Source organism: Vulpes lagopus, chromosome 7, assembly GCF_018345385.1.
Source record: "Vulpes lagopus strain Blue_001 chromosome 7, ASM1834538v1, whole genome shotgun sequence".
Classification (NCBI taxonomy): Eukaryota; Metazoa; Chordata; class Mammalia; order Carnivora; family Canidae; genus Vulpes; species Vulpes lagopus.
This window is the reverse complement of record NC_054830.1, coordinates 68,498,416-68,524,841: the sequence shown is the minus strand read 5'-3', so window position 1 is coordinate 68,524,841 and position 26,426 is coordinate 68,498,416. Positions and strand designations below refer to the sequence as shown.

The window sequence follows — 26,426 nt, the reverse complement described above, 5'->3', positions numbered from 1 at the left end:
AGTTAAAAATAGACCTGCCCTACGACCCAGCAATTGCACTGCTGGGGATTTACCCCAAAGATGCAGATGCAGTGAAACGCCCGACACCTGCACCCCAATGTTGATAGCAGCAATGTCCACAATAGCCAAACTGTGGAAGGAGCTTCAGTGTCCATCGAAAGATGATGGATAAAGAAGATGTGGTCTATGTATACAATGGAATATTCCTCAGCCATTAGAAATGATAAATCCCCACCACTTGCTTCAACGTGGATGGAACTGGAGGGTATTATGCTGAGTGAAATAAGTCAATCGGAGAAGGACAAACATTATATGGTCTCATTCATTTGGGGAATATAAAAAATAGTGAAAGGGAATAAAGGGGAAAGGAGAAAAAAATGAGTGGGAAATATCAGAAAGGGAGACAGAACATGAAGACTCCTAACTCTGGGAAAGGAACTAAGGGTGGTGGAAAGGGAGGTGGGTGGGGGTGGGGGTGACTGGGTGACGGGCACTGAAGGGGGCACTTGATGGGATGAGCCCTGGGTGTTATTCTATATGTTGGCAAATTGAACACCAATAAAAATAAATTTATAAAATCAACCAATCAATCAATAAAAAAAAATTTTTTAAAAACCCATAAAACATTGGTTAGGCATCTCCCCTATGACAAGTACTATGGAAATTGAGAATGCAGAGATAAAACAGAAATTTACTCTCAATTAGGTAAGAATAAATGAAACTGAAGTCTACAGAAGTTTAATTTCAGTGTTCCTATAAACTAACGATCCTCTGAAATGAGCAAAATGAGACAGTCAAATGCTGTTCTTCATCCCTGCTCTGTTAATTCTTATTTGCGAAGAATAATTATTGTTAAAAGTATCAATTAAGGTTCACCGCGGGGCAAAACAGCATTGGTATTCACGGACTCTGTGTTTCAAAGGTTCAGTGTTTGCTAAAGAAATGGTTTATGGTTTGATCACAGGTGAAAATAGAAAAACGCCAGCCAGGCTGGCACTGTGTATGAAATACAAGCCTCTGCACCACACAAAGTTGCTGCAAGAGTACAGCTTCACTTACTTCTTCTGTCCAACCAAGTGTTTGCTGAGTGCCTAGAGTGTAGCAGCGTCTGTTAAGATGAGCAACAAGAAATGGTCCCTGAATTAGGGAGCTAGCAAGGGAGTGCAAGCAAGGGATTGCAGGAAAGTGTGGTGAACGACAGGATGGGGAGCCCAGCGTGCTGTGGGAGCATGTGGTGGGGACCCCAACCTATCTAGTCCAGGAGATTGGAAGAAATATAGAAGCTGTGAGCTGAAAGAGTTTAGCAAGCACCAGAAGTGGAAGAGTCTGGACACAGGCAACACCATGAGAGGTGACTTGAGAGCAACTGTCTTGCCGGGACGTTGCAAGTGAGGAACGGTAGTAAAAGATGATTTTGGAGGTAATCGAAATGGATTTCATTTTACCCTAATGGCAATTAGAGTCAGAGAAAGTTCTAAGTACAAATATGTAAGACTGGTTATGGATGTGGAAATAATTCATGAAATAATTGGCTCGACTTGAAATGTAAGCAGAGGGAAAATCCGTTAATGTATTCCTTCCCTGCCTGCTATAGAGGCTAGCCCGGCTCTCTTTAGTCTTAACCTATTTATAGCTGAAATACTATATACATAAGAGAGTGACGTATAAAAATATTTGCCTTCTTATTTACACAGTGGGTGCCTGCATACTCTGTATCCCCACTACTGAACAACCACTATAGTTCAGAAGGTATGCACAGGCCACCCTCAGCGGGGATGGGAGGGCTTAGCTCCAAGGCCATGGCAAGGAGGTGGAGCCACAGACTGGAGCCAGATGACCTGAGTTTGAATCCTACCCAGTTCTTTTGCTCACTTAATGTCATTTAAACTCTCCCCATCTGCAATGAGGATTATTTCTCCCTACATCACTTGGTAGACTGCGTGTCATAGAAGCTCAACGTTTTGTTTTTGTACAGTTCCAGAATTTGAAAGCTCTCCCCTCAGGCAGACTTTCACCCTGCCAGTGAATTCCAAAGATGGCTTTAGAAATCAGTCTCCATTCTTGTTTAATCACAAAATCCACAAAATTGGAGCCAGGTCTAAAGCAAGGAAGGGGACAAGCCAGAGGACTGCAAAACTCTACAATGGAAATCCATCAGCAATTCAAAGACACCCCATAGACTCTTTTCCTGTGAATAGGCTGTTAGCACAGATATTTAGAACAAAGGAACATTTGGGCTCCTTTGAAAAAAGGGAATGCACTAAGTCAAGGCTTTATGATAAGTTCTGCTAACTGCTGGTCCAGTTTACAAGTCTAAACTTGTTGAATGGAAACTCTAGGTGAATTCACTCTAGGGGTCATCTCCCATTTTCTGATTTAAAAAAGAAATTTCATCTATAAAAAGTTTCTACTTCAAATCCCCACAATCTCCAAAAATGTTGTTTTTCAAAATGCCTTAAATTTTTTATTAAGATGATTTGCCTATTATAAAACATAGTTAACCATGTTCCATGGATCTCGACTCTGACAACAGAATTAGCTGTAACCACAGATGAATCACGTAACTTATAAAATACAGTAATAGAAGAGTCCAAATTCTAACCACTATGAATGCTCTTATTTTTTAATCATTAATTAATATCATTAATATAGTTTTACGTCCTCAAGAACACTCACAGTTCTGTTTCTGACCTTTCCAAACAGCAGTAACAAATATTTTCTCATAACTACTAAGGAGAAATTTCAAGTAAATACGAATGATTATCTTATCATTGTAATCTTTCCCATTCTCCCCCATCAGCTGTGTAAACATCCAAACACACTCAGGGAAATTGAAAACTTCTCCTTAAAAGGCTGATTGTGAACTAGGGCCATCCAGTGAAGTGCTCTTTAGTAATGCTTCAAGTAACTCTCCTGAGCTGTAGTTGGAAGAGTAAAGGTTGTTGAGAATCCCTATGCCTTGCTCTTTCTCTACCTTGCTACATGTTATCGGACCAAGTAGCCAAGGCCACATGGCATGTGGGTCACCAAAAAAAGACAGCTTTCCTTGACCTCAAATCCCATTCAGTAAGATGGCACTAATAATTTTCATCAAGCCAACTCAGAGATGTTATGAAGCTCAAATAAGAAAACACATTTGAAAGTGCTTAGAAAAATTTTTAAGTACTTTCCAAAAGTATGGGATCAATATTAAACAATCCTCTTTGATTAGAAAAGCAGCTTGCTCTTTCTTCCAAAAAACTGAAATCATAGCAGTCTTTTTATTTAAATAAGAAAAGCTAAAATTATACTGCATATTCTTTAAAAATATATTTATACTAAAGACTTTCTAATCCGTTTAACATGTTGGCTTTGTAGCTGTGGTTAAGGGGTTCCCATCAATAAGTAGAAGGTCAGGGCAACAATGAGAAGCAAACAAAATGGAGAGGAGAAGGTTTGATAGGCAGCTGATGGCATAAAAATATCTTCATACTTGTAAATACTGACAACACGCTCCGAAGTCGGTGGTGAGTCTATGTCGTGTCGGGTGATAGAGCCTTCAAGGAAAGAAGGAAGAGGACAGTAAAAAAAAAAGAAAAAAAAACAGATTTAAAATGTTGTATGCAAACAAGAGAAAGACTAGACAAGTCTTTAGCATCAAATACATAAGTAGAAATTATAAAGATCTGGAATCAGGAATTAGAGCTAACCATCAGAATTCTCCATAACTGTATATACATAGAAATACAGGGCAGCTTGGGTGGCTCAGCGGTTTAGCGCCACCTTCAGCCCAGGGCGTGATCCTGGAGACCCGGGATCCAGTCCCACCTCAGGCTCCCTGCATGGAGCCTGCTTCTCCCTCTGCCTGTGTCTCTGCCTCTCTCTCTCTCAATCTGTGACTCTCATTAATAAATAAATAAATAAAATATTTTAAAAAATACAAAAGAACATCGAAATGACCTAAATATACCTCCAAAGACTGGCTCTCATGAATCCACACTCCCACTACCTGAACAATAGTGCTGTTCTCTCCATTTCACCCCACTTTGTTGCTGCTCAGTATTGTATGAATGCCTACTTTCAAGGTCTCTAACGAGTTTTATCCTACTCCTACGATCAGGAAAACTGTATGTTGATTTCAAACAGCAAGAGCTACTATTTTTATTCCCCTCAAATATGCCTTTTATATACGGATCATCAACATTTCTGATGACGCTATGCTTGCTTAGAGATGGCAGGCTCTGTCACTGGCTGTGGTAGATGAAGTGGTGGCCTGCCCAGGTCAGATCAGAGAGTGTGTGGGTGTGCTCTGTGTGTATCTGTAGGTCTGAGAGTCAGAATGAGGTGGAATGGTACAGAGGGTAGGAGGGTTAAGATACCAAACAAGTGTTTGGACTAGAGACATTTTTATAAACTGGTTAGATGTGTAAAGAGAAAAAGGCTGTGTAGGTGGGGTGCATAATAAGTGCACCCCATTCATAGTGCTTGACCTCCTGAATAAGCCACATGGAACTTGGCTTAAGGAGACTACAGGCATGTGAGTTCAGAGCAAAGGTTTCCTTGGAAATAGCGCTCAGAGTGAGGGTTTTTTAAAAAATCCTATCTGCTAGGGAAGCCCTGCCAAATTTGACACGTTAATTCCCTGCTCCAGCATCTGTGCCCACTCCTGCCAAGTCCTCAGGTTGGCAGAAATTTTTCTTTCAACAGATCCACTCACCTCTCCCATCTAACCTAAACTCCCTCACTGCTCATGTACATAGGCTCCTAGGCATAACCATGCACCTCTGCTTCCCTTGAGGGAAACCTAATCCCATATCCCCTTTAAACCCTAGCTTAATGTGTATTTGATCAATAGAGAGATATTTAATCAATAAAGGGTACACAAGCCCGTAGATGGGGTAGGAATATGCTTGTTCTGTTTGAGGACAGTGAAAACAACCAAAGTCTTGGAGGGCTAATCAGATGAAGTGGGATCAGACTTGAGTGGGGCCCACTATATTAGGCTATTATTATTCCACTTATGTCAGACGATGACTTTCTGAAATACAGCACCTTACAATTTGTAAAGGAACTTCAAATACTTGTTTTCATTTAATGCTCACAATGATCCTATGAAGTCAGTATTATCATCATCATCCCCATTTTAGATACAAAAAAATTGAAGTTCAGAACTTAGATGAAGGCTGGGTATTGCTACCAACGGGAAAAACCCATGCTCAAATGTAAAGTTTTAGGCTCCAACTCCCACCATTTTAAATGAGTTCATTTTTCCGGGATGAGATAGAATTTACTTCCGTGAGTACTAGAAGTACCCAAAGATATAACTGCAGATCCATTGTTGGGATCCTGGGAAATAAGCAAATGGGAAAGGTATCACAAATCTGGAGGCATCCAAATGTTTTTCCAATTAGAAACAGGCAATAAAAGGCAGCTTTTAGGTGGCTCAGTTGGTTGAGCATCTGCCTTCGGCTCAGGTCACAATCTTGGGGGTCCTGAGATCAAGCCCCAAGTCAGGCTCCCTGCTGAGCAGGCAGCTTGCTTCTCCCTCTCCCTCTGCCCCTCCCCCCTGCTCATGCTCTAGCTTGCTCTCTCAAAATGAATACATAAAAAAAAAAAAAGAAACAGGCAAAAAAGGTATAAAATCTCCAGACCAATCCCTGGAAACACTTTGAAAAAGTGTTTGAAAAAGAAGAATAGAAAAAGACAACCCAGATCAGATTAGGCAACTGAGAGTTGATGAACACACAGCAGAGAAAGACTCAATTGCTGGGAGCCAGAATAAGTTCTCCTACAAAGACCATGAACAACTTACTTCCATGCTTAGGCCATTAGGCTTGATCAGACAGGAGGAACGCTGACACCATGTAACTTGTTTTTGGCAGCCTCCAAAAGGTCTAATGATACGCTTGGGTCTTTGACAGGGTCTGCTCAAGAGCCTTGCCACCCAAAGTGAGGTTGTCAATGTACGCTTGGGTCTTTGCCAGGGTCTGCTCAAGAGCCTTGCCACCTAAAGTGAGGTCGTCAATGAACTGGCATCCACTGGGAAGCTGGTTAGAAATGCAGAATCTCAGGTCCCACCCTGGACCTACTGAAACTGCATTTTATTTTTATTTATTTATTTATTTTTAAAAATTTTATTTATCTATTCATGAGACACAGAGAGAGTCAGAGACATAGGCAGAGGGAGGAGAAGCAGGCTCCATGCAGAAGTCCGATGCGGGACTCGATCCTGGAACTCCAGGATCACAACCTGAGCCAATGGCAGATGCCCAACCGCTTGAGCCACCCAGGTGTCCCTGAAACTGCATTTTAATGATACAACCAGGCAATTCCTGTACACATTAAAATTTGAGGAGCAATGGGCTAAATTATAGGATAATTTGGTGGGTGTGTGACTACCAGGACAGTCATAAAGTGAACACTAATGATAATGAGATACTTGGTGCCCATCTCTGCAGAAGTCTCCAGATGCCCTTCTTTCCTGTTCTGTATTTTTTAGATTTAGAGCACAGGAGCTAAGAGTACTCACTGACTTTAGAGTCAGTGAGTTCTAGGACTGAATTTTAGTTCTTCCACTAATTAGTTGTATAGCCTTGAGCAATTCCTTAATCTCTCTAAAATGAGGATGATACTATCTATACCTCTCAAGGATGTGGTGAGGAGTAAATGAGAATGTTGTGAGAATTGAATACAGCACATACCCCCACATACAGCAGACACATGATCTGTTCCATGAAGCCTGTAGCTCATCATACACTACCTTGTGCTGTGCTAGCTATGTATGAGGATTACTGTCCATTTGTATGTCCACGTGTATAGTAAGTCCATTACAATTTCCTACAGGCAGGATCATATCTCCTCTTTCCTTTACATTATCCAAAGGGCTCACCACTCTCTTGCCCAGTAAATAATGAACACGAGCAAAACAGCACCTGGTGTTTAATCCAGATGCCACAATGTAAGCTTACCCTGAATGGCTGGACCCCAAGCAAACAGGTAATACCAACTCAAATGCAAATCGACAATTGTTTCATCTCTGGGAACGTTCACAGGGCGTTTAAATCTGCAGGTGACCCGATTGTTCTCAAAGACTCCTTCTTCATCCCTGGCAGGATTTCTCTGGATCTCCTTTGCCCACTGGCCCACATTATAGAAGTGCTGTATGCGGACCCTGCCATTGTCATCGTGGACACAGGCCATGACGTCATCACCACCCTAACATGAAAAACGAGGAAGGAAAAAGTCAAAGGTGCATCTTTGCAAACTTCTCTGCTAGGAAGAAGTTTCACTCAGATATATCCATTACCTCTGTAATTTGAAATCCCACCCCTCAAAATTATTTTTTATTTAAAAAGCTTTAACCAAAGTGATGGAATTTAGCATCACAAGAGCTGAAATCAGGTACCTCCTGGCGTGCTATTCAGAAAATACATCATCAGCTATTGAGTTTTCCTGCTGAAAAATGCAAACCAAACCTAATCATGAAGAAACAATCAAACCCAAAGTGAGAGTTATTCTACAAAAAAGGATTACAAAAAGTACTTACAATCTTCAAAAGACCAATATCAGAAAAAAAACAAACAAAAGGCTAAGAAATCATTACTTTTTTTAAAAATTTATTTATTCATGAGAGACACACAGAGAGAGGCAGAGACACAGGCAGAGGGAGAAGCAGGCTCCATGCAGGAAGCCCGATGTGGGACTCGATCCCAGGATGTGGGGATCACGCCCTGGGCCAAAGGCAGATGCTCAACCGCTGAGCCACCCAGGCGTCCCAGAAATCATTTATTTTCTTTTTTTTTTTTTCCAGAAAACATTTCAAAATAAAGAAGACTAAAGATTTATGACAACTAATAGTGTTCCTAGACAGAAACCTAATTCATAAAATAAGAACTTCTATAAAGAGGGTTCCCTGGGTGGCGCAGCGGTTTGGCGCCTGCCTTTGGCCCAGGGCTCGATCCTGGAGACCCGGGATCAAATCCCACATCGGGCTCCTGGTGCATGGAGCCTGCTTCTCCCTCTGCCTGTGTCTCTGCCTCTCTCTCTCTCTCTGTGACTATCATAAATAAATTAAAAAAATTAAAAAAAAGAATTTCTATAAAGAGTAGTACTGGGGGGGGGATGCCTGGGTTGTTCAGTCAGTTAAGCATCTGGTTTCGGCTCAGGTTCTAATCCTGGGGTCCTGGGATTGAACATGGCATTCAGCTCCCCACTCTTCAGGAGGGTCTGCTTCTCCCTCTCCTTCTGTCTCTCCTCCCACTCGTTCTCTCTCTCTTGAATAAACTCTTTTTAAAAAAAGTAGTATTGGCACAATGGGCAATGATACTATCATATTAATATTAAACTTCCTGAATGTAACAAATAGATTGAATCTCTAAAGTTTCCAGAAAATAAAAATAAAAGCAAGTAGTAGCAGCAACAGCAGGGGAAATAAAGCATGTGGCAAAATCTCATCATTTAAAAAGAAAAAGTTCTGGAAGTAGATAGTGGTGATGGTTGCACCCTATGGACATAATTGATGCCACTGAGGTGCACATTTTTAATAGTTAAAATGGTAGACTTTACATTCTGTACACTGTACACAACAAAAAGAAAGTTATTTGGTGAATCTTTGTGAAGCATATGTATTGCACTGCCCTTGCAGTTGTCTGTACATTTAAGCTTTTTAAAAACAGGTCCAGGGGCTGGCTCCCTGGACAGCTCAGCGGTTTAGCGCCTGCCTTCGGCCCAGGGCGTGATCCTGGAGTCCCGGGATCGAGTCCCACGTTGGGCTCCCTGCATGGAGCTTGCTTCTCCCTCTGCCTGTGTCTCTGCCTCTCTCTCTCTCTCTCTCTCTCTCTATTTCAAACAGCAAGAGCTACTATTTTTATTCCCCTCAAATATGCCTTTTATATACGGATCATCAACATTTCTGATGACGCTATGCTTGCTTAGAGATGGCAGGCTCTGTCACTGGCTGTGGTAGATGAAGTGGTGGCCTGCCCAGGTCAGATCAGAGAGTGTGTGGGTGTGCTCTGTGTGCATCTGTAGGTCTGAGAGTCAGAATGAGGTGGAATGGTACAGAGGGTAGGAGGGTTAAGATACCAAACAAGTGTTTGGACTAGAGACATTTTTATAAACTGGTTAGATGTGTAAAGAGAAAAAGGCGGTGTAGGTGGGGTGCATAATAAGTGCACCCCATTCATAGTGCTTGACCTCCTGAATAAGCCACATGGAACTTGGCTTAAGGAGACTACAGGCATGTGAGTTCAGAGCAAAGGTTTCCTTGGAAATAGCGCTCAGAGTGAGGGTTTTTAAAAAAATCCTATCTGCTAGGGAAGCCCTGCCAAATTTGACACGTTAATTCCCTGCTCCAGCATCTGTGCCCACTCCTGCCAAGTCCTCAGGTTGGCAGAAATTTTTCTTTCAACAGATCCACTCACCTCTCCCATCTAACCTAAACTCCCTCACTGGTCATGTACATAGGCTCCTAGGCATAACCATGCACCTCTGCTTCCCTTGAGGGAAACCTAATCCCATATCCCCTTTAAACCCTAGCTTAATGTGTATTTGATCAATAGAGAGATATTTAATCAATAAAGGGTACACAAGCCCGTAGATGGGGTAGGAATATGCTTGTTCTGTTTGAGGACAGTGAAAACAACCAAAGTCTTGGAGGGCTAATCAGATGAAGTGGGATCAGACTTGAGTGGGGCCCAATATATTAGGCTATTATTATTCCACTTATGTCAGACGATGACTTTCTGAAATACAGCACCTTACAGTTTGTAAAGGAACTTCAAATACTTGTTTTCATTTAATGCTCACAATGATCCTATGAAGTCAGTATTATCATCATCCCCATTTTAGATACAAAGAAATTGAAGTTCAGAACTTAGATGAAGGCTGGGTATTGCTACCAACGGGAAAAACCCATGCTCAAATGTAAAGTTTTAGGCTCCAACTCCCACCATTTTAAATGAGTTCATTTTTCCGGGATGAGATAGAATTTACTTCCGTGAGTACTAGAAGTACCCAAAGATATAACTTCAGATCCATTGTTGGGATCCTGGGAAATAAGCAAATGGGAAAGGTATCACAAATCTGGAGGCATCCAAATGTTTTTCCAATTAGAAACAGGCAATAAAAGGCAGCTTTTAGGTGGCTCAGTTGGTTGAGCATCTGCCTTCGGCTCAGGTCACAATCTTGGGGGTCCTGAGATCAAGCCCCAAGTCAGGCTCCCTGCTGAGCAGGCAGCTTGCTTCTCCCTCTCCCTCTGCCCCTCCCCCCTGCTCATGCTCTAGCTTGCTCTCTCAAAATGAATACATAAAAAAAAAAAAGAAACAGGCAAAAAAGGTATAAAATCTCCAGACCAATCCCTGGAAACACTTTGAAAAAGTGTTTGAAAAAGAAGAATAGAAAAAGACAACCCAGATCAGATTAGGCAACTGAGAGTTGATGAACACACAGCAGAGAAAGACTCAATTGCTGGGAGCCGGAATAAGTTCTCCTACAAAGACCATGAACAACTCACTTCCATGCTTAGGCCATTAGGCTTGATCAGACAGGAGGAACGCTGACACCATGTAACTTGTTTTTGGCAGCCTCCAAAAGGTCTAATGATACGCTTGGGTCTTTGCCAGGGTCTGCTCAAGAGCCTTGCCACCTAAAGTGAGGTCGTCAATGAACCGGCATCCACTGGGAAGCTGGTTAGAAATGCAGAATCTCAGGTCCCACCCTGGACCTACTGAAACTGCATTTTATTTTTATTTATTTATTTATTTTTAAAAATTTTATTTATCTATTCATGAGACACAGAGAGAGTCAGAGACATAGGCAGAGGGAGGAGAAGCAGGCTCCATGCAGAAGTCCGATGCGGGACTCGATCCTGGAACTCCAGGATCACAACCTGAGCCAATGGCAGATGCCCAACCGCTTGAGCCACCCAGGTGTCCCTGAAACTGCATTTTAATGATACAACCAGGCAATTCCTGTACACATTAAAATTTGAGGAGCAATGGGCTAAATTATAGGATAATTTGGTGGGTGTGTGACTACCAGGACAGTCATAAAGTGAACACTAATGATAATGAGATGCTTGGTGCCCATCTCTGCAGAAGTCTCCAGATGCCCTTTCCTGTTCTGTATTTTTTAGATTTAGAGCACAGGAGCTAAGAGTACTCACTGACTTTAGAGTCAGTGAGTTCTAGGACTGAATTTTAGTTCTTCCACTAATTAGTTGTATAGCCTTGAGCAATTCCTTAATCTCTCTAAAATGAGGATGATACTATCTATACCTCTCAAGGATGTGGTGAGGAGTAAATGAGAATGTTGTGAGAATTGAATACAGCACATACCCCCACATACAGCAGACACATGATCTGTTCCATGAAGCCTGTAGCTCATCATACACTACCTTGTGCCGTGCTAGCTATGTATGAGGATTACTGTCCATTTGTATGTCCACGTGTATAGTAAGTCCATTACAATTTCCTACAGGCAGGATCATATCTCCTCTTTCCTTTACATTATCCAAAGGGCTGACCACTCTCTTGCCCAGTAAATAATGAACACGAGCAAAACAGCACCTGGTGTTTAATCCAGATGCCACAATGTAAGCTTACCCTGAATGGCTGGACCCCAAGCAAACAGGTAATACCAACTCAAATGCAGATCGACAATTGTTTCATCTCTGGGAACGTTCACAGGGCGTTTAAATCTGCAGGTGACCCGATTGTTCTCAAAGACTCCTTCTTCATCCCTGGCAGGATTTCTCTGGATCTCCTTTGCCCACTGGCCCACATTATAGAAGTGCTGTATGCGGACCCTGCCATTGTCATCGTGGACACAGGCCATGACGTCATCACCACCCTAACATGAAAAACGAGGAAGGAAAAAGTCAAAGGTGCATCTTTGCAAACTTCTCTGCTAGGAAGAAGTTTCACTCAGATATATCCATTACCTCTGTAATTTGAAATCCCACCCCTCAAAATTATTTTTTATTTAAAAAGCTTTAACCAAAGTGATGGAATTTAGCATCACAAGAGCTGAAATCAGGTACCTCCTGGCGTGCTATTCAGAAAATACATCATCAGCTATTGAGTTTTCCTGCTGAAAAATGCAAACCAAACCTAATCATGAAGAAACAATCAAACCCAAAGTGAGAGTTATTCTACAAAAAAGGATTACAAAAAGTACTTACAATCTTCAAAAGACCAATATCAGAAAAAAAACAAACAAAAGGCTAAGAAATCATTACCTTTTTTAAAAATTTATTTATTCATGAGAGACACACAGAGAGAGGCAGAGACACAGGCAGAGGGAGAAGCAGGCTCCATGCAGGAAGCCCGATGTGGGACTCGATCCCAGGATGTGGGGATCACGCCCTGGGCCAAAGGCAGATGCTCAACCGCTGAGCCACCCAGGCGTCCCAGAAATCATTTATTTTCTTTTTTTTTTTTCCAGAAAACATTTCAAAATAAAGAAGACTAAAGATTTATGACAACTAATAGTGTTCCTAGACAGAAACCTAATTCATAAAATAAGAACTTCTATAAAGAGGGTTCCCTGGGTGGCGCAGCGGTTTGGCGCCTGCCTTTGGCCCAGGGCGCGATCCTGGAGACCCGGGATCAAATCCCACATCGGGCTCCTGGTGCATGGAGCCTGCTTCTCCCTCTGCCTGTGTCTCTGCCTCTCTCTCTCTCTCTGTGACTATCATAAATAAATTAAAAAAATTAAAAAAAAGAATTTCTATAAAGAGTAGTACTGGGGGGGGATGCCTGGGTTGTTCAGTCAGTTAAGCATCTGGTTTCGGCTCAGGTTCTAATCCTGGGGTCCTGGGATTGAACATGGCATTCAGCTCCCCACTCTTCAGGAGGGTCTGCTTCTCCCTCTCCTTCTGTCTCTCCTCCCACTCGTTCTCTCTCTCTTGAATAAACTCTTTTTAAAAAAAAGTAGTATTGGCACAATGGGCAATGATACTATCATATTAATATTAAACTTCCTGAATGTAACAAATAGATTGAATCTCTAAAGTTTCCAGAAAATAAAAATAAAAGCAAGTAGTAGCAGCGACAGCAGGGGAAATAAAGCATGTGGCAAAATCTCATCATTTAAAAAGAAAAAGTTCTGGAAGTAGATAGTGGTGATGGTTGCACCCTATGGACATAATTGATGCCACTGAGGTGCACATTTTTAATAGTTAAAATGGTAGACTTTACATTCTGTACACTGTACACAACAAAAAGAAAGTTATTTGGTGAATCTTTGTGAAGCATATGTATTGCACTGCCCTTGCAGTTGTCTGTACATTTAAGCTTTTTAAAAACAGGTCCAGGGGCTGGCTCCCTGGACAGCTCAGCGGTTTAGCGCCTGCCTTCGGCCCAGGGCGTGATCCTGGAGTCCCGGGATCGAGTCCCACGTTGGGCTCCCTGCATGGAGCTTGCTTCTCCCTCTGCCTGTGTCTCTGCCTCTCTCTCTCTCTCTCTCTCTCTCTCTCTCTGGTCTCTCATGAATAAATAAATAAAATCTTAAAAAAAAAAAGCCTTCAGATAGCAAAATGTCAAACATAGAGGTGCCTGAGTGGCTCAGTCAGTCAAGCATCCAACTCTTGGTTTCGGTTCAGGTCATGATCTCAGGGTCCTGGGATAGAGTCCCAAGTCAGGATCCATGCTCAGTGGGGAGTCTGCTTGAGGATTCTCACTCTCCCTCCCCCCTTCCCCCACTTGCGCTCTCTAAAATAAATCAATCAATCTTTTTTGATAAAAAGCCAAACATAAAATTAGAACATGTCTTACTCAACCTCCCTCCTCTGAGTACCCTAATCTTAAAAGCTGCACTATGGGCGCAAATGCATTCTAGGACGGGAAATGGTCAATTGCATTGCAAGCCAGTTTCTGGGATGGCACACACCTGCTGTTCCTCTCACTGACCCTAAAGTGGGAGACAAGAGACGCAGATTCATATCCATGCTGTCTTACCCATTAGGCCTATTGTCTTACTGCCTGGACTGGCTTCAGTAGCAGCTCATTCTTCTGGTGACCTTTCCAAGAACAAAGTCACCGGAGTTCTGACTGCTTAGCCTGATCCTCCAGTCTCTACTTAACACCCACCTACAACCCATCAACAATCCATAAGCGAACACGGTCAGCGCTGCCTTCAAAACATATCCCAGATCTGAGCACTTCTCACCACTCCCACTGCTGCTAGCCTATCTGAGCTGACCTCCTCTCATTGCAGGAGCCTCAAGACAGGCCAGGTGAAGAGAAGAAGGAGGCTCCTCTTGGCAGAGCAGGAGCATGTGCAAAGGTACAGAGGCCCAAGAAAGTCTGGCTGTCTGGGAAGCAGGCTGCCACAGTGAGATGGCAAATGATGGGAGGAGGGAAGAACATAGCAGAGGCACAGAAAGAGCAGAGGTAAGAGATGGACAGCTGCTTGGGATCCAGACACCCGTCCTGGTCCTGGTCCCTGGTTTTCCTGAGGTCCAGATGTGTTCTTGCCTATGCGTACTGCAGAAGACTGAATTGTTGGCCTTACTGCTTCATTCCCTGGTAGGAGTATTATATCCCCACACCTTCACAGGGCCTCTTGGGAAGGGGAGTGAAATTCCCTCTCCCTTCATTCTGGCCTTGGCCGTGTAACTTACTTTGAGCAATGAAATGTTAGCAGATATGATGTGAGCAGAGGTTTGAAATAGGCTTGGAGGGCTCTTGCCCTTCTGTCTCTGCCATGAAAATAACATGCCCTGTTAGCTGCTGGTTCCAGAATGATTAGAAAAAGCCCGAATCCAATTCATGGGCTGGAGCCAAGCCCAGTTGAACCCTGTCCAATTCACACACACGTGGGCAAGAAATAAATGCTTATAAGCCATGTGGTTTTGGAAGCTCTCCTTGCAGCATTACTGCCATAATAACTAATAAACCCAGGCACCACAAGATACCTTGTATTCCCATAACCAACCCTTCCTTTTCTGTTTAAGCTAGCTTCATTTTTTTTAACTTGCAATCAGAGAGCCACAGCTAATATAATCATTATGCCGCTTTTATCACTTTATTTCCTTTGCTTTGAAAAAGAAAATCAAATGCTAGAAATTCACACATCTAACAGAGGCATGGTAGCTTGGAGAAACCATGCCCGTTCTCCAAAATCTAAAGTAGCACAGCAAACTAAAGGGAAAAAAAAAATCATCTCTTATCATGATTTGCATCTTACCATTTTCTTGTCTGAAGAGAATCCAACTGCTACCCAACCATCTGTGTCAGCACTCAGCTCAAATTCCACATCAGCCCCTATCATCCGGTAGCTAAGGAAGTAGTCACAGGTCTCCGCATTGCAGCCCGGTTTGCCATATCTAGAGGATGTATCAAAACAGCACTGCTGCTTCATCTACTTATTCACAATACATTACGAAGGCAACAATATGTTAGGCATAGTGAAGCAAGATTATCACATAAATTAGCTCTTTGCTACCAGGGATCTGAAAACCACAATTTCACTCGGGAGAGACTGTGGAGCGTATCTGCTCCTTTTTATCTACATACAACCTGAGGACCAGAGATGGGAAGGGGATTGCTTGCGTAGTTGAGTCAGTAGCTGCAACAGGACTTGCACGTGGGCCTCCACTCCCAGCCAGGGTTCTCAGCATTATATTAGAGTTTTCTCAGATATTACTTATTACTGAATTATTTCTGAATCCCTTTCAGAGGCAGAAATTCTCTGAGCGAATAAACTAATAAACTGTCTTTGTGAATTAAATGTACACCAATTTATTTTTACTTAGAAATTTTAACACAGCTAAATTAACAAAAACATACAAATTAAATATAAACCACAAAACCCGGAGCATTTAAGTTCTCAGCATTCATGTGATGGATGATGTCGTTTTACTGAAGGCAGATTTTGCTTACCTGCATGGGGTCTCTCTGACTACACTGTGCGGGATCTCTTGGTTGAGCTCGTTCTTACTACTAACTACGATTACGATTCCACCTCCCTCCACTTTCATCTGTTTGAACTGCTGTAAAACCCTCATACATACGATACGTGAAATGAAACCTCATCTGGTATTCACTGAGCATGAATGCATCGTTGATTTATAAAATCTGCCTTTGCTCTATTGGGCTACTTGGTGCTAACACAATTACAAATTGGGACTGTAGAGTACAGAGCAGTATAAACTGGTTATCCAGATAATCAGATTATGCAAACATTAATCTTTTTAAGGAGCATGAATGAAATGGAAACACAGATTTAAATTTTCTTTACAGAGGACTTGTGGATCCTTTAAAAATCAGAAAGGTCTAGTGGAGGATGGTTGTTTTATGCCATTTTCCAAATAACAGAACCCTAGCAATGGGTGAGACAATCGAAGGTCAGGTGGAAGGTATCTGTAGGCACATGCCACCAGGCTGGCAGGTACCCTGAATGGCTGGGAAGAGATGTAAGCTCAGGACAACACAGAACACGGTGAAAATGCTGGATGGAAGTAAGGGAAAGCTACAGGAAGAGTGAGTGGGCCAGAAAGTAAGTCACCCTGAAGCCAGCAGGTACTGAAATTCCTTCTTTTCTTGAAAATGTCCCCCAATCACCAGACTTAACATTGCTGGCCATCTTCCTCAATAATTGTATTATTTGGATTCTTAAAAATTCCTTGGAGGGGTGCCTGGGTGGCTCAGTCGGTTAAACGTCTGCTTTCAGCTCAGGTCATGCTCCCAGCATCCTGGGATCAAGCACTGCATCAGGCTTCCTGCTCAGTGAAGAGTCTGCTTTTCTTTCTCCCTCCTCCTTCCCCTTACTCGTGCTCTCTCTCTCTCAAATAAATACAATCTTAAAAAAAATTCCTTAAAAATACCCTTGTAATCCAAAGAGAACTCAAAACCCCTTTATTCAAGTTTTTCTCATTAGACCTTGAGCGTTGAACAAAAGAAAATTAAAAACTTTCAGTACCGTGGCCACCGTGACCTTTACTCAAGGGCAATTTATTTTAGGAAATAACAATCTCAAAGAGGAAGCAGCTTTTCCAACAAAAAAAGAGCTCTCTATACTAGTGTTCACTAGCTCACCCCATCATGCTTTAATAGAACACTGCAAGCAATCACGTAGGGAGTCACTAAACCAGAGGTAACAAGCTAGCTACATACAATAACCTGTGTTCAAGGACTAGTTAGTATTATCCAGAGATCCCTAAGTCATGACTTACTTGAGAAGGCATTGGGTCTTAGACGTGTCTATCATGGTCTGTCCCACTCACAGCCCTAATAAAATATAGCTTGTGCCATGTGATTCTTTTTCATATAGCCAACTAATTAGGAGTAGATACTTGGGCCAATAGCAGACAAGAATGTTCCATTGACCAGTAGCCTTCTAGAGCTTATGGCCTCTAAGACTGAATACTGGGGTGGCCATTGGAAACAGGCCACATCCCTGCTGAAGCTTTGAGGGGGCGCAGGGCCCTGATTAGAATGAGCTGTATGCGATTTAAATACCACCTTGAGAAGTAAATCAGTTCCTTAGCCTTCAAGTTATCCAACTCACGGGTCTACCAACCTAAAGCATCCCTTAGTTTTTCCACAGTCATCCACTTTGATTTTGGCAAATGGATCCACAGGAGGAGCGGTAGGGAAAGGATAACCTAGATGGTAAGAATAAACAATGGTTAGAGAATCCAATGACAGCTTTCCTGAGGAGAAATTTTTCTTTTTAATAGGTTGACTATTTTCAAACACACGTGTCCAGGAATGTTTAGGGCCTCAGAAGAGGGCTTTGTGTAAGCCTCATTACCCTCTTCCTGAGGGGAGGGTGTAGGGCACACATCTTTGAGCCAGACTTACATGCTAACTGAGAATATATGGCCTTTCCCCCATTTTATAGGTAGGGAACCTGAGGCAGAGAGGTGACATAATTTCAACAACCACGGCTCATCACCGTCCCTGGGAGTGCAAAAATCACAGCTTTCATACAATACCCGTGCTCTAAGAGGGGAAAAAACCAACAATGAAATATTTGTATATTGGATTGTAGAGGTTTTCCATTTATACCTACACACGATAATAGGATTTTCCCATTTCTCTGAACTTGCATTTGTCATCAAGCTGTATATGACAGTTTCATAGTTCACTAAATTCTACAAACACATCGTTTCTAACAGCTCGGTATCTTTCTTGTAAGATCACTTCATATCATGATACTTTCAAGCACACACTGAAAGGTAGGCCTGAGTTATGCTTCCAGTTGGTGACAGCAAGATTTTTCTCCTCCGTGGTTAACTCCATGCACACAGGAACCATACGTGAGTCATCTTGGGTTCTCTGTCCAGCGTAGTGCTTGGCACTGGACACCGACTACATGATTGTCAAATGAATAAATAAAATCACCCACAGATATTAGGCAATTAAACATAAACTTGAGGCTTTGTTTACTTTGTTCCATTATGATGTAGGAAAGACATTGGGGTCTGGAGCCAATGGCCAAGAAAGAATTCTTGAGACATCTTTGGTACATAAAGCTGATTTTCTTAAAGCACAGAAACAGGACCCGTGGGTAGAAAGAGCTGCACTGGGGTCAGGAGGAGTGGCCCGTTATACACTTTCAAGTTGGGACGGGGGCGAAGGGATAGCACAAACCTCCTGTATTTTGGAAACAAGGTTTTCAGGGCCTTGAGGGGGCCAACTATTGTTAGGAACAAGTCATTTATTACTAGTTAATAAAGACTCAGTCATGAGACCCTTCAGATGTATATTAGTGGGTTCTATGCTTGGGGGATGACTGCCAATATATATCTTGGGGGGAGAGATAAAGGACGTTTCCAAAGGAATTTTTATATGTTAAAGTAGACTCATAGGGTCCTGGGGGACTGTTGGCCTTAGTAAAGAACTAACATCGAGGCAGCGGAGATCCTAGAGGAATGTCATTCTGCCTGTGTCAAGGACTTGTGAACGGGCTGTAAATAGTAAGGAAATTTAATTTCTCTTTTGCCTTTGTTTCCCACATCATGTTATACTTAAAAAAAAAGCCACTGGGCCATGGTTTCCACTTATCTGTACACTTGGGACAGTTCATTTCTACTATCCTAGATCTTGCTCACATGCTAAAACACAGCCCTAGTAGCTTTTTTCTATCTCTAAGTAATTGGGCCAAGTACATTACTTTTTCTACTTTTATGCTTATTTTATGCTGAGCCCTAAATCTACTTCAGTACTCTAGACTAAGTCCTGCCTTGGACAAGTTTTTTTTTGTTTTTCTCTTAACATTTATTGAGCAACTGCTTAATGCTACAAACTACATTAAGCATCTTCATATATGTTCTGATTTCTCACTACCATGCTGAGGCTATTTTTTTCTCAGAATAATTATCCAGGAATGCAATGACTAGTTATGTTTTTACAATTCTCGGGGTACCTGGGTGGCTCAGTTGGTGAAGCATTTGCCTTTGGCTCAGGTCATGAGCTCCAGGTCCTGGGAATGAGACCTATGTCAGGCTCCCTGCTCAGGGGGAGCCTGCTTCTCCATCTCTCTCTGCCTCTCCCCCTGTTCATGCTCGTTTTCTCTCTCTCTCGAATGAATAAAAATTTTTTTTAATTAGAGAAAATTCTATAGGTAACTGGGGCGCCTGGGTGGCTCAGGCAGTTGAGTGTCCAACTCTTGGTTTCAACTCAGGTCATGATCTCAGGGTCTTGAGATGAAGCCCTGCCTCGGGCTCCATGCTCACCTGGGAGTCTGCTTGAGATTCTCTTTCTCCCTCTGCCCCTCTTGCTCACACACTCTCTCTCAAATAAATACATAATTAAAAAAAAATTCTATAGGTAACTGAAAAAGACGATCTCTTATAATGTAGCTTCTCAATTTCCCCATCTTTTCCTGTTATCCTTACCATTTCCCAGCACCTAAAATAATGCACTGGCATACAGCAGAATTCCATCACAATAAACACCAGTTATTATTAATATTGGATTACTATTACTATTAAGTTTTATAAACTGGATTGAGAACTAGTAACCATAGGATAAGATCATCTCTAAAAGGATGGGTTTCTAAATTCTAAATTAAGAGCAAGCTTTGGAACAAAACTCACTTATAAATGTACCAAACTACCTTATTAGCATTGGCAAATGGCTTCTCGGGGCTTTTCTAGCACTAATTTCCTATTCTCTCATCTGCTTCTAAAACTTGGAATGAGAACTTGTTTTGCCAGATGCATTGGGGTATATTTTTCTCTTGTTTTGTAAGGTGTTGTATAATAAAGAATTTGACTGGTTTGTGTCCCTGGTCCCTGGAGAGAGTGTGAGAGAGGCTCCAAATCCTTGGAATTTCCCAGAAGACTGTCTTCGTGATTCCTGAGCCCCTTGGGATCACACCTGAGCTTATGCTAAGACGGAAGATGACTCAGGATTGGGGGTTGGTAACCAGAAAAACCAACCATGTGACTAGAGGTTTGGGGCTGTCAGCTACTTGGGAGGGGAGGGAGGCTGGGGATTGCATTTAATTATGTAGCCAGTGATTAAATCAATAATCCCTATGTAATGAGACCCCAATCGAAACTCTGGACATAAGCTCAGCGCCGCTTCCTGGCTGGTGAACAAACTAATACCAGGGAGGGCGACAAGGCCTGATTCCATGAAAAGAGGGCAGAAACTCTGCATTTGGGAGACCCCCCCAGGACTTTAGTGTGTCTTCACCAGCTCTTCCTGAATTGTATCCTTTATAGCAAGTACAGTGCTTTCCTGAACTCTGTGAAACATTCTAGTGAATCACAGAATCCGAGGGGGGTTGTGGGTAGCCCCAAGATCTGCAGCCAGTTGATCTTAAGTGAGAGCAGTCTTGTGATGGACCACCCCTTTTAGCTTGGGGGGGGTGTCTGTGCTAGCTCTGGGTTATTAGCACCAGAAATTAATTGCACTATACTAGTTGGTGTTGGCAGAAAAATATTAAGCGCAGCAATATAACACTTTTCCCCTGAATTTAAATGATTTGGCATAAATTTAGTTTGGACCATGTGCCAGTATTTAAGCTCTTGTCTCTGAGAACCCAGCCTTCTATAGCCAACTCTCTGATGGGCTGAATTCTCTGCAAACCACATTTCTCCTTTGCCAGCTGGCTAGGCTCTGCCAAAAGGAAGCACTGGAGGGAGGCTAGGACGCAGGAGGAAGGAAAGACCATCCCTTCCGATTGGATTGTTGTCCACTATACAAGTCCAGGGCGCTTCTGCTTCATCCTTACAGTGGCCAGTTGGTTCCGGCTTCTGGCTTTTTATCTAGACTCCCATAACCAGCCTTGTCATGCCCTCAAAGGAACCAACAGCCACTGGGTGGGGAGCCCCATTCTCAGAGGATGGGTTGGGTTTTGTGGGGGGTTCTCTTGTCTGAGCTTCTAGATTCTTACAGCCTCAAGTCCTTCTCTGTGCCCAGACCCTTCTCACCACCGCAGGCCCAGGGGTGGCAGCTGCTTCTCACAGTTACTGTCTCTGTGCTCCTTTTTGCTTCTCCCATGCCCCGACACCTACTTAGATAGCTCCTGGGCTGGTCATCCTGTTTAAAAAAAAAAAAAAAAGCCTAGAAATGATTTATTTTTCTGATTGGATCTTGTTGGAGAGAGACTAAATTGATTAATCCTTGAATACCTACACAATGGATTTGCAGACTGTCCCTTATTAGCCGTCATCTCGATAACAAGCTAGAGAATAGTGTCGTCCAACAGGATGTTTTACATGGCACTGTACAATTTTACCGGAAAATTATCTTAATGGCAGAATTTTAATCTTTAAGTATGTAGGTGCACCAAATTAAATTGATGACATTTCTTGGTTTATGGGACATTCATAGGAGTCTACACAAAGCTCATCTTCTATTTCGCCCTAATCCTTGCCTAAACCCACTTTCCTCCTGGTCTAGAGTATTTCAAGCACATCCTTCTGCAAAGGCTGCAGGTTTTAACAAAATGAGCACTCTGACACATATATCTTTAGAAAAGCAGTATTTTACCATGATAAACGGAAAGCACACATTAGTAATAATGGGTACCAGACAACATGGGGTTGGGACGTAAGCTTCTCATCTCTGCTAGCTCCTTCTAGGGCATGGGAACTCCACCTGCCCAGGGTCAGGTCCTGCCCTGTTGCAAAAATCCTTTCGTATTCCCAACAACACTGTCCTGAAAGTCCTGCATGATTACCTTATAAAATAATCAACAAAGTGCCTTCACCAGAACCCAGATCTAAAGTTGAGGTCCCAGGCCCAATTTTTCACTATGCCAACAGCGCCACCCTGCCACGCTGTCCACAGCTGCACTCTACTGGCCATCCCAAGGCCTGCCCAAGGTCTGGAAGCACCAGAGCAAAGCAGTATCAAGAGCCCAGCCTCATTTACCATCCACCATCCATATGTTTATTTTTTTTAAATTTTTCATATGTTTATTTTTATACATGGGTGCTCTTGAAAAGTAGATGGTTTTGTATGCTTTTATGCTGCAGAAAAGCGACACTGTGCAGTAAATCTCATTCTACTATTTTTATTTTCCTTTGGAAATCTATCCCTATATGTAAACGTGAAACCTCTTATTACTCCTGATTGAATAGCATTCTGTGATGTGCATATAAACACAGGTTTTGAAATAACCTCCCCATTGCCTTAATGTTTAAAATGCCTTCAATGTTTGCTTTGTCCAATAATGAGATGAACTGCCTTACATATGTTTCTCGTAGACATATGCAAGAGGTTTTTGATTTGTTTCAGTAAACCCCAGAGAGCAATAGCTAGTTCCCATCTTTAATTCCACAAAGCTCAGTAAGATTAGGATTCAGACTACCAGCACCAGTTTATAATCCCATGAGGCTCCTATTTCCCCACATTCTTGCCTGTACTGGATACCATCCGACATTCTCAGTATTTTTACTTCTATTTCCCCAAGTACTAGCACGGTTAAACATCTCTTCATATTTTGCATGAGCCGTTTGGGTTTCCTTCTCTATGATGTGTATACACATAATCTTTGCGCTTTATTTATTTATTTTATTTTTTATTTTATTTTTTTGTGCTTCTCTTTTAAACTTCATTTTCAGTCTTTCTTATGGGAGTTTATGTGTATTCCAGATATCAACTCACTGGTGGTTTCCGATGCTGCATTTTCTCCCCCTTCTAGTCTGCCACCAATCTTACTTTTTTCAATGATATTCTTCCCTGGACCCAAATCTTTAAATGTGATGTTGTTGAGGAAATAATTTTTCTTCTTTTGGTTTGTGCTGTTAGAGTCTTGCCTAAGAGATGAATCTCCATTCTAAGGACACGAAGATCTTTCCCTACACATTTATTTATTAACTTTGTAGTACTGTTTTCAATTTAGACCTGACGCATTTAGAATTTATTGTTTTCTATGATGTGAAGAAAACAGTTTTATTTTTCTCCTTACATGGACTCAATTTTTCTCAACATCATTTACTAAATAACACGATTTATGATGACACCTCAATAACTTACTGGTTCTCATAGGAATATAGGTCTATTTCTGGATTTTCTTCTTTGTTCTTTGTTTTTTTTTTTTTTTTTTTTGACTGTTCCTGAACCAGGATCGCACTATGTGAAATACTAAGCTTTGTAACAAACCCCAGCAATTCACAGAACTTGATTCTTCCATGCAAAGGATAGATCCTCATTTGTCAAGTTCTCTGCCCAAATACTCTTGGGCTCTTATATGGGACTGCATTAAATGAACAGATGAGTGGGGAGAGAGCTGACCTCTTTATAATACGAAGTTACTCCTTCCAAGATCATAGTATATTTCCCCTTTGTGTTTTTTATATCACTTAATAGTTAATTTTTTCTCCACACAGGACCAGGGCACTCTTTGTTAGACAAAATCTGGACATTATATGGATTTCAGTTGCTATTTTATTTATTTATTTATTTATTTATTTATTTATTTATTTATTTATTTATTTATTTTATTTTTAAAGATGTTATTTATTCATTCATGATAGACACAGAGAGAGAGGCAGAGACACAGGCAGAGGGAGAAGCAGGCTCCATGCAGGGAGCCTGACGTGGGACTCAACCCCGGGTCTCCAGGATCACACCCTGAGCTGAAGGCAGGCGCTAAACCGCTGAGCCACCCGGGCGCCCTCAGTTGCTATTTTAAATAGTATCTTGTTTTGACATTTTCTAGCTTATTGTTGCTAAAGAAGAGAGCTTTTGGTTTACACATGCTAATCTTGTTTATGGTGACCTTATTGCGATCTCTTGATTATGTGTCTGTTTGTTAATTCTTTCCAATTTTCCATGTAAATACTCATATCAGGAGAGAAAAAAACCATATATTCACACAAAAACTTGTACACAGATGTGCATGGCAGCATTATTTATAATAGCCCCAAGTGGGGAATAACCCAAATATCCATCAATTGGTGAATATTTGTGGTTTCCTCTCTTGTCTAATTCACAGACACGATCTGTTCCTCTTCTGCAGTTCCTTGGGCCTGTCCCGCCATACTCTGCTGGGTAGTTAATGGCTTCTGGTTCGCTATTTATTGCTTCTAATTGACTGCTTGGCTCACAGCCCTCAGGTATTAATTTAGTACTTGCTTCCTTGAAGTTTTAACCAGCAGATGTCTGTTCAAATCTGAAGACTACTGCACCAGCCTCTTTCTCTTTCTGAACTGCCTGAATCGTTGCTTCTGCTTATCAGAGTCATAGAATGAAGTAAAAATGGCAAGGGGCTTCAGAAAGTATAAAATATGTAATGCTCCCCACACAGGCGAATGGCCATTCAGCTTGCTTGCTTGCTTTTTTAAAGATTTTATTTATTCATGAGAGACACACACATAGAGGGGCAGAGACATAGGCAGAGAGAGAGAGGCAGGCTCCATGCAGGGAGCCCCATGTGGGACTCGATCCCTGGATCCCAGGATCACTCCCTGGGCTGAAGGCAGGCGCTCAACTGCTGAGCCACCTGGATGTCCCACCATTTGGGTTTCACCACAGCAGTCCAGCAGGTGGGAACCCACGCTTCCCCACGCTAACCGCCCAACCTCATTGATCCCGAACGCCTTTGCTCAAGTTTGCACACAAAAATACCTCATTCAGCCCATCCCACTGTATTTCCTATTGCAGATCAACAGGGACCCTCTGCTCCAAAGAGGTGGCCACCCTGTGCCACCTTATCCATAAAGTCAATCAACAAATCTATGTAGTTTCCTGCTAACTTTCTAGCTATGTGGCTTTAGCTAAGATATTTAAATTTTCTGTGGGTCAGATTTTTGAACTCTCAGTCAGGCTAAAGGGCATCGGCATCAGAGCTTGCTGTCAGAATGAAAGTTAACATGGATAAAGGAGCCCCTGGGTGGTTCAGGGTTGAGTGCCTGCCTTCAGCTCAGGGCGTGATCCCGGGGTCTTGGGATCGAGTCCTGCATTGGGCTCCCTGCATGAAGCCTGCCTCTCCCTCTATCTGTGTCTCTGCCTCTCTCTCTGGGTCTCTCGTGAATAAATAAATAAAATCTTTTTTTAAAAAGTTAATATGTATAAGGAACTTAGAACCATACCTAATGCACAGTAAGTATATATTAAAAGTGAGCCCCATTTAGTGTTATCATCAGACTACAATCATGGAGAATATATAGATCATTCAGATAGAGGTTATTAACCTTTAAAGAACTTCCAGGTTGGCAGGGTGACGAGTTAGGTATCCCTATTCATTACATGGTACGTGTAGGAAGAACACAGGCAGATGAAGGAGTCCGCGCCCTTTCCCCAAGCTCTGTTCTTCTCTCTACTGTCTTACTAGCTCTTTCCCAAGTAGGAAAAATTGTGGTCAAAACCTGATGCTCAGAAGTGGGCCACATTTCATAAGTGGCCAGATCACTGTGCCTTAGAGATAAGCAATCATGAATATGTTTCCTCTTTTCCTGCCAAGGCAGGGTCTGGCAAGTCAGTTACCACCCTCCATACGGCAGGCTGGTAAGGCTTCAGGGTTTGCAGAGATCTTCACGGCAGGGAAAAGAGAGCAGGAGGCTTTACCTGGGATGTAACACTAAGCCAAAAACACCCAATTCAGTTTTTTCAAAGAACCTTCAGAATAGAATATTTGCCCATAATCACAAAGTAATCTGTTTTACATTCTGTTGTTCTGGATATATAGATTCCATGTTTAAGAGCCTCAAGAGGAAGAGGTATGAATGGTAGGATTCAAGCACTAGCACCCTATCCAAACTCTTGATCATAGAGAGCCAACAGGGTCAAGAGCGGGGCTAGATTGTACGGTGTGAGAGAACATCCTTGCTTAGTGGCAGGGGATGGGAGGAAATCCAGGAAGGCTCCCTGAAAGAGGTGGCAGTGGAGTTAGGAATATAAGGATGAGAGGTATAGGTTAAGACAGTGGGAACCGCTAAGAATTCTGAAATATAGCATAGTTAATGTGCGCTGTGGATCCTGAATAGAGACTTTCTCTATTCTTTCTCTCTTTCTCAGCGCTACAACCCAGGCCCAAAG

At 42.2% G+C, this 26,426-nt stretch overlaps 1 protein-coding gene across 1 annotated transcript in view; it reads right to left on the bottom strand.

The window, feature by feature from the left end:
• Nucleotides 1-512: 512 nt before the first annotated feature.
• Nucleotides 513-26,426, bottom strand: part of FRRS1L (ferric chelate reductase 1 like) — a 30,304-nt gene continuing 4,390 nt past the window's right edge. The window contains exons 2-5 of the mRNA XM_041762635.1: nt 17,503-17,587; nt 15,169-15,307; nt 11,583-11,829; nt 513-3,536 (exon numbers count right to left, since the gene is read on the bottom strand). Of these exons, the coding sequence (XP_041618569.1) occupies nt 3,364-3,536; nt 11,583-11,829; nt 15,169-15,307; nt 17,503-17,587 (644 nt within the window). The 3' untranslated portion in view covers nt 513-3,363. The remainder of the gene's footprint in view (nt 3,537-11,582; nt 11,830-15,168; nt 15,308-17,502; nt 17,588-26,426) is intronic.